This window comes from Arachis hypogaea, chromosome 3 (genome assembly GCF_003086295.3).
Source record: "Arachis hypogaea cultivar Tifrunner chromosome 3, arahy.Tifrunner.gnm2.J5K5, whole genome shotgun sequence".
Taxonomy (NCBI): Eukaryota; Viridiplantae; Streptophyta; class Magnoliopsida; order Fabales; family Fabaceae; genus Arachis; species Arachis hypogaea.
The window spans coordinates 13017297-13031359 of NC_092038.1; the positions used below are offsets into that span (position 1 = coordinate 13017297).

A 14063-nucleotide genomic window follows, 5' to 3' on the forward strand; every position below is an offset into this window, starting at 1 on the left:
AGTCAATTTTTGAGCTTTTCTGGTAGTTTGATTGTTTTCCTGGTATAACTGAAAATATTTTGTGTGCTCCACCTGTAGCAACTGTCAATCAATTTTAATTAATTTGGTGCTGATCTAGTAGTTTAGGTGTGGTTTAATTGGAAATCCTAAGCTCCAGATTGAAGTTATGGGTGAAAGAAATATGGAAAGTGACATGGAGAATTATTTTCAACTCATGGTAAAATTTATTCTTTCGTTAACTTTGTTCGGATATAGTTGAACATATTCTCCTCCTTTTCTCTCCCATTTGACCTCACTTTGCTGCAACATATATTTGTTTTATGATATTTTATTTTCTAGCATCCCCTAATGGATCACTTCTTCACCCCCTTGATTTGGTACTGCTATAATATGATGAAGGTAAAGTTCATGGAGGTACTAGATTGAAGCTGAATGGTTGTAGATTTATTTATATATATAGTTCATTCTGGTTTTGAATATTGATATATCTGTACTTTGTGTATAACAGCAGTTATTCACTTCGTATGTTGGTTTAATGAAGAACCTTCAAATGGTTGTTTCATGTGTGCTGAAGTATGTACTTTCAAACCATCAGCTAGCAAGTAAAATACCAGAGTTTTCCCCATGATTGCATCAGTGTATAAGTTCCTTTTTTCCTATTCTTGACGATGGATTTATTAATTATTGTTTTTGCTTAATTGTTTGATTGTTTGAGAAATCAAGGTGCTGTGTTTGGTGGGATGCTAGTGTGTTCATGGAACCTACAACAAAGCAAAAAATATCAAGTATGTCAACTTTCTTTACCAATGCAGATAAAATAATTTCTACAACTTGAAGTATGGTTTAGCTTTGCTTGCTGTCATGACGGGACAAATCTAACTTGTCTTTACTTCTATATATGGTAGCCAAGGTTGTTTCAACCAACTGGTAAGGATGCTCATATTACAAATGCTTTACAAACATTCTTCATTGGTATTCCATGCCTTACAAATCCTTTTCAGTTGTTTCTTTGAAAAAACGTTAATGACAATAATAATTAATAAGACATTTTTTTATGATCATGTCAATTTCATTTAGTATGCTTTGTTCTTGTTGCTAATCTGAGATTAGTCTTTTATCAAATGGAACTATATCTTGATAAAGAATTGTCTTGAATGTAAAAAAAAAACAGAGTTGGGATGTCTAAATAATGGATTGAATAAATGAAATAAGTGGTTGTGTAAGTTTATTTCAATTATCCAAGATATTACTAATGAGTCAATGTAATTTTCGTTCATACAAATTTGCATGGAGCGAAGGTTTGATTTTTACCTATTGATGCTTCAGGTGTTTATTGTTAGAAACATATTGTGGATATATATTTAAATAACTTTTTCCTTGTTCTGGAAATGGCAAAACTTGAATTATATGAAATGCTTAGTTATATCTGTGTTATTCTCACAAGTAGTGAAATGCAATGAGTTATAATGATGTATATGCCGGTGTAGGTTTTCTTGTGTCCAGTTCATTATTCTTAACTTCACCTTTCCAAAAAACGAATTCAATGTAAACCTGGAAAGAGAGAAGATATAGTTAGAGTGATAGAACTTAATGAAACAAGAGAATAGTAAGAGAGAATGTGAAATTTGGGAGAGAGCTAATCATGCATTGTTTGTATCCGTGAATGTTTTCTTTTGATGAATGTGAACACGCCCATGCTAAATTGTTTTTTTTTTTTTTGGATTATGGTACAAAATTATGTCATGTAATTTGCTTTCACATTCTTTAACTCTCTAGCCAAGGTCCTCAGCCCCTCCCCATTAGAGACCAGTAGCGGCAGACGGTGAAGGGAGACACTGCGGTTTGGAGAAAAGGATGTTTAAACAAATAATATATATTAATGTTTATTGCAAATAAGTCACTTATCTAAATTTTCATTTCAGCTTGCTAAAACTTCTTCCTATTGTCACAGTGATTGAAGAACTTAAATGTGTCTTTATCTATGAATATTTCATCTCTTAAGTAGCTTAAACTTATAGTTTGAAAAACAGATCTAGAGAATTGAAACTTATACTTTTTAATAGCATGCGCTGAAGTTTTTGTGGTGGCTGATGGAATGGACAGCGGAAATGTAGTAAGATAGTATCATTGCCTATTTGAGTGTCTCTGATGCAGATAGTGATGCTGTAAATTATGTCAAGCACCCAAATTACCATTATATTTGGAGAAAGTTAAATAACCATTGTAATATTAAATTTGTCAACACATCTCATAAGTTTGTCATCTTGATGGTTTTATGTTTAATGTTGAATATTTTCCGTGTGACCTATTTGTACCATGACTGCATGTTGCAGAAATACTTTGTAATTTCCAAGGTGTTTTGAAAAGATTATGTTAATTTGGTGAATTAACAAAAATAAAAAGGGATAGAATAGAAGTGAACAAGCCATAATGCATATAAGTTAATTTGGTGAAATTAACCATTATTTTTTGAATCCCCAACCGTGTTGTTGTTGAGCAGACAAAACCTTTGTTATTTTCACTTTAGCAACTATGCTTTCTTATAAACATGTTAAGTAACTAAAATAAGAGATGGTAGAATGATGGATGGTTATTTGAGTTAAATGAAGAATACATTTAGTTTTACTTAATAAAATAAAAAAATTAATTTTGCTGTAATATTAGTATAAAATAGTTTTACATGTACATCTTATTATATTAACAAAAATAATCATCCAAAATATCAAATGTGATTAAATAATTGTATAAAATATTTTATATTTTTAACGTATTAAAATTAGATTCAAAATAATATTAAAATAAATTATTTGTTAAGATAAAACTCAAAATTAAAATCTATTTAAATGCAATTTTAAAAGAGCAATTGTATTTCTTATTTATTTATTTATCAGCAATATTATACAGTTAGTAAATATTATTATTTTTTGTCAATAGTTGGCCAATACTAATGTATACCTATATTTATATACATAAATTAATATAATTTATATTTATATTTATCAGAATTTATATACATAAATTAGTAAAATTTGCTTTTGAAAATAATTCAATATTAATGCTAAAATAATTTTTGTGTATATATATATATATATATATATATTTTTTTTGCGATACTTTATTCCTTCCCAAAGAAGCCCAAAATATTCCGCTTTAATTTACGAAGGCCACGCAGCTGAATAGCTGGTACTGGTAACACTAACGCACTTGACCTTGTTCTCCCGCGCTCTCCGCTAAAACATGGTAACTTAGGGTTCTTCCTTCTTCTTCTTCCTCTTCTTCGCCTTTCATCAACTCTTTCATCTCTCCATTTGCTTCTCCTCTTCATTTTCACACTTTGAAAGTCCCTTATCTAATATTTCCGTTTCGGGATTTTTTTTTATTCTGTTGAAATTTTCAGACTGATATAAGGAAGTGGTTCATGAAATCGCACGACAAGGGCAATGCCAATGCCTCCTCCAAGCCCGCCACCGATAAACCCCAGAATGACAAACCGGTTAGTCTTGTTTCGACTTTTATTTGTTACTATTAATTTGTTTTGTTTGGTAATTCGCGTTAAAGGCTCTTTTTTTTTTACATATAACAAAATGAAGTGTACAGGTCAATTTAGAGTGTGTAGGATTAGTTTCAATGATTTTAATAGAACTAGGGGTGTAGAATGGCCAAAAAAAATAAAAAATAAAAGAAAAAAGAAGCAAATAAATGCTGAAGGATGCGAGGTTGTGATTCCTCTATTATTATGATTATTATTTTCTGGAGGCATGTGTTGATTCAGGAAAATTACTTTTGTTGGGGCTTTGCTTCCCATTAACTTGATGGTTTTTCCCCGTGGCGGGGGAGGTTGGTCATAATCAAATGGGTGTGGTTAAATGATTTGCATTATTGGTTTGGTTAAGAGTTTAGCGATACTTTGGTTCTTGAATATATATGAAAATGTGTTGAGTGAAAGGAAGATGTTTTTCCCTTGTGCAGGCGTCTGGAGGTCAAGAAAGTTCGGGGAGGAGGAAAACTAGCAAATATTTTTCTACAGACAAACAAAAGGCAAAAGATGAAAAAGAAACACTGGAGCTCCCTGCTAAACGAAAGAATATAAAGGACAGTGGAGAACTACCAGAGGCCCGTACTTCGAAGAAGATTCATGAAGCTGAAGAAGATGACGAAGATGACTATGCTTTGCCAAAAACTAAAAAAAGTTCAGCTCATGCCACTCCAACAAAGAAACTGAAGAGTGGATCTGGTAGGGGGATCCCGCAGAAATCTGTAGAGTTAGAAGAAAATGATGAAGATGACGAGAAAGAAGCTGTGGCATCAGTTAAATCTGCCGGAAGAGGTCGTGGTGGTAGAGGAGCATCGGCACAACCATCTGGTGGGAGGGGTAGAGGTGGTGGTGGTAGGGGTGGGTTCATGAATTTTGGAGAAAGAAAAGATCCTCCACATAAAGGAGAAAAGGTTCATAGTTATAATGAATCTGGATCTTACCTATTGAAAATATTGTCTATCTATTTCACTGAAACTTCTTTTGCATGGCAGGAAGTCCCTGAAGATGCTCCTGACTGTTTAGCTGGCCTAACTTTTGTGATCAGCGGAACGCTGGATAGGTATTTCTTTCTAAATTTTACCTAGATTTCCCATTTTTCTTACTTGAGACAGAAATCAATCTAAAGTTTATTGCTTCTTCATCTATTGTTCCCTCCACTTGTCCGTTTTCTTTATGGTTATTGTTTAGGTTTATTTCTATTTACAATGTACAAGTTGTAAACTTATTACTACATTCCAAATTTTAGTGTAATTGTCCTTTGTATTTTACTGTTTGCATACTGACAGTTTGGAACGAGAAGAAGCAGAAGATTTGATTAAGCGCCATGGTGGTCGTGTCACGGGATCAGTCAGCAAGAAAACGGTTATATAATGCTTTTGTTAATGGTAATTGATTGAATTTGCATAACCATAATCTGATGAACATTCTCTGTTTGCAGAATTATCTACTATGTGATGAAGATATTGGTGGACGAAAGTCTGAAAAAGCCAAAGAGCTTGGGTTAGCATTCATATATTTATACCTTTATAACATATTTTAAACATAAGATTTCCTCATTTTACTGTCACTTATATTTCCCAGTCTCTTTATTTCTGTAGAACTAAATTTCTCACGGAGGATGGATTGTTTGATATGATTCGGGCATCAAAACCGGCAAAAGCTCCTTCACAAGAGCCCAAAAAGTCTGTCAATAATAAGCCTGCTACTAATGCATCACAGTCAAAAAGTCCCGCAAAAGCAGAACCTAAGCGTAAGCCATCACAAGATGTGCTTCTATTTATGGCTGCCAGGGTTTCAGTTTTTTTTTTTTTTTTTTTAAGCGGCAGTGCTTAAAGTTGTTCCAATCAAAAGGTGTCATTTGATTTCTAGTTCTAATTTGAACTCCTGATCAATAAATGCAGCCTCTCTATCTTCACGGCTGCCTTCTACCCAAGCTAAGGCAAAGACAGCATCTACTGTTCACTCTCCTTTGATGTGGACAGAGAAATATCGACCTAAAGATCCAAAGGATGTGATAGGGAATCAGTCACTTGTATAAACAACATTCTTGATTGCCTTATTGTTGTGCATAAGTTGTGCTCTTATATATCTGAATTTGGATAACTGTTTTATAATTTCTTATATGTATTTGTGTTCAGGTTTCACAGCTCAGAAATTGGTTGAAAACTTGGAACGAGCAATTTCTTGGCACTGGCAGTAAAAAAAAGGGAAAAAAGCAGAACGAACCCAATTCCAAAAAAGCTGTGCTGTTAAGTGGAACCCCTGGTATAGGGAAAACTACTTCAGCAAAGCTTGTCTGTCAGGAGCTTGGTTTCCAGGCCATAGAGGTGGCACTTTTTACATATATGGTAATGCTATTTCATCATCTTCCTTCTCTAATCTGGATTTACATATGTACTGAAGGTAAATGCTAGTGACAGCCGTGGAAAAGCTGATAGCAAAATTGAAAAAGGGATTAGTGGAAGCAATGCAAATTCAATCAAAGAACTTGTAACCAATGAGGCCCTTGGTGCAAATATGGATCGGTTAGTCTTGCTTTACTATAATATTTAATTTTCAAGTTCATAAGATCACGTTGTTAAGTCTTCAAATTTCATAAATTTCAGGTCAAAGCTTGCTAGAACTGTGCTCATTATGGATGAGGTTGATGGGATGTCAGCTGGTGATAGGGGTGGTGTTGCTGATCTTATTGCTAGCATCAAGATATCAAAAATTCCTATTATCTGCATTTGCAATGACCGTTACAGCCAGAAACTGAAAAGTCTTGTGAACTACTGTTTGCTTCTTAACTTCCGGAAACCTACAAAGCAACAGGTATTTATGCTTGTCACTTACCAAAAAATTATTGAGCTCAGATATGAATTTAAGTTATTTGTATTGAAGCACACCAAATTGGTTTATTTTCTGAGCTTTGCCTTGTCCACCATCTCCACCATCTCCAGTCCTTGTATATATATATATTGCAGATTATTATTTTTAAGTGAACCTGGTTATTAAAGGTACTAAATCAACTATACAAGAAAGTACACAGTTCGTCACCCATTTAGTTTAGGTTTTAGACTTTCAATGTAATATCATGGCCTGCCTTCATATAAACCGTATGTGGCTAGTTGGATAAAGGACAGGGAGATGTTATGAGAAGTATATGGTTAAGGACTTTATAAGAAAAGGGAGATTAGCATTTATAGAAGTGAAGTGAAACTAGGAGATTAGCATTTTGGATATTCTAGTTAGTTGGTTTTAGTTTTTTGACAGGATGATTTGCCACAGATTATCTTGCTTTTACCTTTCTCACCCTTTTCAAAGATCAGATGGGACACATTGTGTATAATCTAAAACAAAAGAATTGTTTTAGATCCTCATGCATTTTTTTATTGCCTGCTCTAATAAATGTTTTCCACCATGAGGGTTAATTGACTTTCTGTCACTGGGTCTATATGTGCTTTACGAGAGTCTATCTTGCTATTACCTTTTAGTCTTTGAAATCTAGTGTTTTGCTCTGAATGTTAAAACAGTTTTGCTGAAACCTGAGAATTTTGAGCTTAACTTTTTAATTTATGGCAGATGGCCAAGAGGTTGATGGATGTTGCAAAGGCAGAAAAGCTTCAAGTTAATGATGTGAGTTCTATAGCTTTTCCTGCTGTATTTAAAAGGGGTGGACCTTAGTGGTTCCTGTTTCTTACAAAAACTATAACTTTGGTCTTAATATTGACCGACTTAATCCTCACCATGATCATTTAAGATTGCTCTGGAGGAACTAGCAGTAAGAGTTAATGGAGATATGCGTATGGCACTGAATCAGTTACAATATATGAGTCTCTCTATGTCGTCTATAAATTACGACGATATCAGGCAGCGCTTTCTTACCAGCTCAAAGGATGAAGACATATCACCATTCACAGCTGTTGATAAGTATGATATCTAGACTATTCCATGCCACACTTAAACAATGTTCTATGTTGAATACTTCAAATCTCATTACTTTTCTTGGCTTTAATCATTGTGAGTTGCATTTTAATTCTCAATCTGTACTTGCTTGCTTGACATTCTGTTTTACTCTCTTTCCAACTATTGTGCTTGTTTAATGGCTCCATTGGTCAATATCAAATTTTTAAAATTCATGGCTAGATCTATTTCGTGCTTACCTTGCAAAGGAATAAAGTGTATAGGACTCAATTGGAGGAAGTATGGACTTCCAAGTAGTAATTTGATGCCGTCTCTACAGAGAAAATAGGGTTCTGTTGGCTGTTTTTTAATTCCAGTCAACAGTTTGCATTATATAGAATCCCACCCTTGGAATGGTATGTTTCAACTAGCCAGTGTTTTAGAGTACCCAAAAAATTGTATTCTTATTTCATTGTAGATTGTTCTTTAATATTGTTGAGTTATTTCACTTGTTTGCTTTGTGTTTCTAAGTGCAAATGACATTTATAGATTTAAATAAGTTTTAGATTTCTGGATTCATTGTCATCTCATTTGATCAGTATTCTCATTTTATCTAAAGCATTAATTGTCTCGAAGGTTTTGTGGTAAATTACATCAGGATATTTGATGACATCCGATCTTCGTATCTTGTAGGCTTTTTGGTTTTAATGCTACGAAGATGAGAATGGATGACAGGATTAGTCTTAGCATGAGTGATCCGGATCTTGTTCCACTTCTTATCCAGGTTCTTTAATCCATTTTCTTTCACTTTATTTTTGTTCTTTTTAAAATACAACTGCTTAGTTAAAATCATAGAATTGTTTATTAAACTTATGATCAGTTGAAATTAAAAATTTATACCACATTGTGTACCTACTGTGTATTAAAATGACCCTATTGTTGAACATATACCCAAAACCTGCTTAAACTTTGAATAATCTCATCCGTGATGTTGTTTCAAGGAAAACCATAATTTTATTTGGGCTGCATGTTTGTTGATTTCATCATATATTGATGAATGTGCACTTTTGTGTAACAATCTGGGAATTCAAAATTGTCTTCCTTTCTTTTGTTTTATTTAGTAATCTGTAGTTGATGCTTTCCTGGTGAATAGCCATATCCACTTCTATGCGATCTTGCAAACTAGATGGAGATTTAGGGCCCAGTTGGGTAACTGCATTTTTAAATAAAATATTAATTCTTTTGAATTACATTTTAGGAGTCAAAAGCACATTTTTATTTTTGTCCTACTTTTAGGTTGTTTTTTCTCAAGAAGTAATTTCCATGCTTATTGAGACGTTAAAAATAATATCTAGCTTCTTAAACAGCACTTTCCCAAAGTCTCAAACAAGCATTTATGTTACTGCAGATCCAAAGATAAAAATATTTATTGTATAACTCTTTTGGTGTTATACATGGCAGGAAAATTATATTAATTATAGACCAAGCTTAGCTGGTAAGGATGACCAGGGGGTAAAACGCATGAACCTGATTGCCCGTGCTGCTGAGTCAATTGCTGATGGGGATCTAGTGAATGTACAGATTCGAAGATATCGACAGTGGCAGCTCTCTCAAACTAGTTCTGTGGCCTCGTGTATTATTCCGTATGTAGCCTTGTGTCTGATCTGGAAAATAACAAGATTTTCTTAAATCAGATGTTCTCCATCAAATTATTCATTCTTTATCCATGTCTTTGTTTCAGTGCTTCATTGTTGCATGGGCAGAGAGAAATACTTGAACAGGTGAAAGTAGTTTGTCTTGTTCAAGCTATTGCAATTTGTCTTGCATCTCCTTATTCTTTTTGTGCTTTTTTATCACCCCACAATAATTGGGCTCAATGTTTGGGGAAATGGCATTTATTCTCAATTCTTAATCAATTGTCCAAATATTATTTTTATTCTTGTGCCTCTTATGATCAACATGAGTTGCAAGAGTTTCTTGTTTCCTGTGTTTTGATTTTGTTACCAGCTTCTCGGTGGAAAGTTATTGGTGATTTACATATCTAATAGTATTAGTTATGTATGCTGGTCTCTTTCATTAAACTCATCTATTTTTCCCCCAATCCTTGCAAAACATGCCAATATATGCAGGGAGAGCATAATTTTAACAGGTTCGGCGGGTGGCTTGGAAAGAACTCAACGACAGGCAAAAACCTTAGGCTTATGGAAGATCTGCATGTCCACATACTTGCTTCACGTGAATCTAGTTCAGGAAGGTAGATATCGATTCAGTATTTATTTTGTGTTAAGTTTATCCCTTATGCACATAACTCTTGGAGGTTTTCTTCTGTTGAAATGAATGCTTCTTTCAATTCTCGAGTATCTGCAGTTAGACTACGGGGATTTGTTTGGCTGTGAATTTCAATCATTCACTGAACTTAGCATTAATATTAGGCACTTCCATACAAAGTAATGTCAAGCAGACTTATGGAGTGTGTCCCATAGACTTGTTATAATAATGTTTCGTTAAACATTGCAGGGATATTATCCGATTGGAATACCTTACCCTTCTCCTTAAACAATTAACAGAACCGCTACGATCTCTGCCCAAGGTTGGAAGCACATCTGTTCTTGTATCTTTAAACGTGAAAGATTTAGTCTATGTGCTGAATTTTAGTTGAAGGACTGAATCACATCTAATCTGTTGTAAATTATCAGGCTGAAGCTGTTGAGAAAGTCGTGGAATTTATGAATACATATTCTATCAGTCAGGAAGACTTCGATACTATTGTAGAGTTGTCAAAATTCAAGGTGCGTCAAGTATATTTGAGCTGTGTCAATACCACAGGCTGCTAAATCTGGGTTTTAACTTATTTATTTTGTTTTGTATCAGGGTCACCCTAATCCATTGGAAGGCGTACAGCCTGCCGTTAAGTCAGCCTTGACAAAAGCATACAAAGAGCAAAGCAAATCAAGGATGGTTCGAGCTGCGGATCTGGTGAATCTTCCTGGAATAAAGAAGGCCCCTAAGAAGCGCATTGCTGCTATTTTAGAACCAGCTGAAGAAGTAGCAGAGCAGGGCGAAGGTAACACGTTGGATGAGAGTGAAGAGGAGAACAATTCCGACACAGAGGAGTTGGGTAAGTTCTATGTGCTTTGATTTGTTGTATAGTTTTTGTAACTATTCTGCTTATCTTAATTGATTGCTTTTGCTCATTTTTAGAAGGCAGCAACCCCGGCGAGAAGCTGAAGTCAGAACTTCAAAGTTTGAACTCAAAGGGTAGGTCAACATATGTATTTTTCAATTAGTGTATGGTTAAACACATTACCATAATTTAATTTCTGATAAATAATATATTTGTGCATGTAGGCATGCAAGTACAGTTAGAGCTGAAGGGTGTGGCGAATTCGAGTTCCAAGAAGGCATCTGGTGGCAAAGGTGGTGCACAGAAGGGTGGCCAAACTTCAAGGGCTGCTCCGAAAAGAAAGAGGTGAAGAACATAGATAGGTTTTTCTTCTGGCGACACTAGCAACATCTGTATATGAACCATGTCCATGAGTCGATGATCTTCTTGTGTTTGATGTTTGATCTTATAAACTGTTTGAGTTGTAAATTTTCCTAGGACGATTGAATGAAACATGGGTGGCCTTTTTTGTTTAAAAAAATGCAGACGATGTCTTCTTAAGAACATTGCATGGCACATTGTGAAGAATTCTTGAATTTAATTGTCTCTTGTTTATTACCCGATACTATGGTTGGATATGTATTGCAACGGCCAATGGGGAGTTAAGCTGATTGGTTGCATGCACTAAAATAGTTTTCAAGATCTTAATTGTACTAATTACATTCTTAAAATTGGTAGAAGTAAATCATGTTAGTTCCTCGGTCTTTTTTCATCAAGTGATTCATCACACTGTTATAGACTAATGTGATGCATTTCTGTCAATTTCAAGAATATAATTGATATAATTAGATCTCAAAAGTTGATACAATTAGATCTCAAAAATTATTTTAGTGTACGCTATCAATTTTAGAAACTACTTTAGGGATGATTTACTAGTAAAACATAAATATACATTAACGTAACCAATTGAGTGAGTAATATTGAAGTGTTAGAGAATGATGAAAGAAACATTATTTGTATCAACCTCTTAGTATTAAAAAGATGATTGTGACCTTTTTAGTCACTTTATTTCTAAAAATGAAAGTTGTATATTTAGTGTGAAATAGAGAAGTATAAGTAACATTTTTTATAGAGTTAAGTACAAATTTAATCTCTAAGGTATAAATCGAAAATATTTTTCGCTCAATTTTTTTTTATACAAAATCGTCCTTAAGGTTTAATTTTGCTTTAAAATAGTCTTTTTTACTTAAATTTTATATTTTATGACCAAAATACTCCTAAGTAAAAAATTATACAATAAAAATAAAAAAGGAAAAAAATAGAAAGAGAATGACGGAAAGCAGAAAGAATGGGGGGGGGAGGGAAGAAGGGGAAAGGGAAGGTGACGACGCCGCAGAAAGAATGGGGGGGGGGAGGGAAGAAGGGGAAAGGGAAGGTGACGACGCCGCCTGTGATGGAGAGGACGGATGTTGATGTCAGCAGATCGGTGAGGGAGAACGTTCGCTGCATTGCCGTTCTGCTCCTCCTCTATGCTAGTTCGTCGCGTCGCCGTGCTCCTCCTCCTCCTCGCATGTCGTTGCTGCTCTGCTCCTCGCCGTTGCTTCGCGTCCGCGCCGTTACATTGAGAGAGGCGTTGATGGAATTTGGGAAAAATGCCGATGCCGCTGTTCCTTGCCAGTCATCGCTGGTCCTCGCCAGTCGCCGCTGTTCTTCCCTAGGGTTCCAATGCTACTTCTAATTTGTTGATTTTGTTAATTACATTGTTGATTTTGCTTCTGTTTATTTAGTTAATTACATTGTTGATTTGTTAATTTTATTAATTATATTAATTCTGATTAATTCTATTGTTATTGATTCTGATTTTATTTTTATTTCATTGTTGTTCTGCTTTTGTTTCTTCTGATGCTAATTTTGTTTTTTCTACTTTTGTTTCTTCTTTTTCTTCTGATTCTGATTCTATTGTTGCTGTTAGTTGAAATGAATTGTTGTTGTTCTTTTCTTTCTTTGTTTCTGCTTCATTGTTGTTGTTCCTGATTCTGTGACGACGAAGAAAAAAAAGAAGATATGTTGCTGCGACGGAGAAGAGAAAGAAGAATAAAAACTGAGTATGTTAGTGAAGAAAGAGAATGATATTTTAGTCTGAATGATGGTTTTAAAATTTAACTGAACCTTAGGACGATTTTGTATGCAAAAAAAGGTTAGAGTTGAAAAAAATTTTCTGCCTATAGGGCCAAAATTGTACTTAACTTTTTTTTATACTAATGGAATAATATATAGGATAGCTAAGAGCAACTCTAACGGTAGAGAAATTTTGAACCTCATTTACTGTGTGTCAGTAAAAGGTGAGAATCTACCATTGGAGTAAATTAAAAGCGAGTTCCTTCACAAAGTTCAGAGCAATAGAAGCCCTGCTCGGAGGGACTCTCTCTCTCTCAAAGAAATAATATTTTATTAATAAAATTAATACTTTATATATATATATATTGAGCTGACCGTTATATATATAGTATACTTCATATACATAACACATATTAACGTTATATATATAGTATACTTTACATAATTATTAATAAATTATATATGATTTAATTATTTAATATAATTAAATTATATTAAATAATTAAATCATATATAATTTATTAATAGTTATAATAATTAATTAATTAAATGATTAAATTTTTATTTAATTAATAATTATATTATTATATTAAATTAGCCGTTGCAAAACTAGCCGTTGTAAAATTAGTCGTTGAAACTAGTCGTTACTATGTTACTGTTTTTATTAATAAATTAATATTTTGTTATTCTATATATACAACTTAGATACACTTCTATTCTCACACTCTCTACTACTCTTCCTCATCTTCTTCCAAGTTTACAAAATCAAAGTTCTACTACTATTATTTTTTGTTCGAAAAAATGGATCCAAACCAACTCAACTATTTCTTCAATTACTTACAAAACTTTCCTCAAATTCCAAATACCCAACAATCTAAAACCTCAAACTCTCAAGTTCCAAATCAAAACTTCACACTATCAAATACATTTCAAAATCCAAATCCACAAAATCTTTCTAATTTCAATTTTCAAGCTCCTTATAATAATCAATTTCCTATATTCCAACCGCAAAATCAAAATTCACAAACACCCCATTTTCCATTTTCATCCATATTTAATCCCTTTATCGGAAATGTTACTCCAACTTTCTTGCCGTTTCCAACTCAATTCAGTGCATCAAGACATAACTCATCTGGTGTTGGTGGCTCTTCTAACCCATCCTCTCAGACTCCTATACAATCTAGTCCAAATTCGTAATATTCTGATTTTGCCAGCCCTCGTGGATTAGATGCTATCGACCTCAACGATGATGATATCGAAGATCGGAGGCAAGATAGTATTCAACACTGGCTTTGGGAAGAGGATGAGATGTTGATCGGTGCATGGTTAAATGTTCCAACTGACCCTGTAGTTGGTACCGATCAAAAAGAGAAAACATTTTGGAGTCGAATTCATAGCTAATATGTAGAATTTTGTTCCGAC

At 33.9% G+C, this 14063-nt stretch overlaps 1 protein-coding gene across 1 annotated transcript; it reads left to right on the top strand.

Moving 5' to 3' along the window:
- The first annotated feature begins 3107 nt into the window (after nucleotides 1-3107).
- LOC112789564 (replication factor C subunit 1) lies at nucleotides 3108-11146 on the top strand. Its single transcript, XM_025831516.2, has 22 exons — nucleotides 3108-3240; nucleotides 3398-3493; nucleotides 3970-4446; nucleotides 4528-4595; nucleotides 4822-4897; nucleotides 4974-5035; nucleotides 5134-5285; nucleotides 5437-5567; nucleotides 5674-5862; nucleotides 5939-6060; nucleotides 6142-6349; nucleotides 7100-7153; nucleotides 7278-7447; nucleotides 8114-8204; nucleotides 8882-9063; nucleotides 9162-9201; nucleotides 9550-9674; nucleotides 9938-10010; nucleotides 10117-10209; nucleotides 10292-10538; nucleotides 10622-10678; nucleotides 10769-11146. Exons 1-22 carry the CDS (start codon nucleotides 3238-3240, stop codon nucleotides 10891-10893), a joined length of 2841 nt encoding a protein of 946 aa, XP_025687301.1. The 5' UTR covers nucleotides 3108-3237; the 3' UTR covers nucleotides 10894-11146.
- The last annotated feature ends 2917 nt before the right edge of the window (nucleotides 11147-14063 follow it).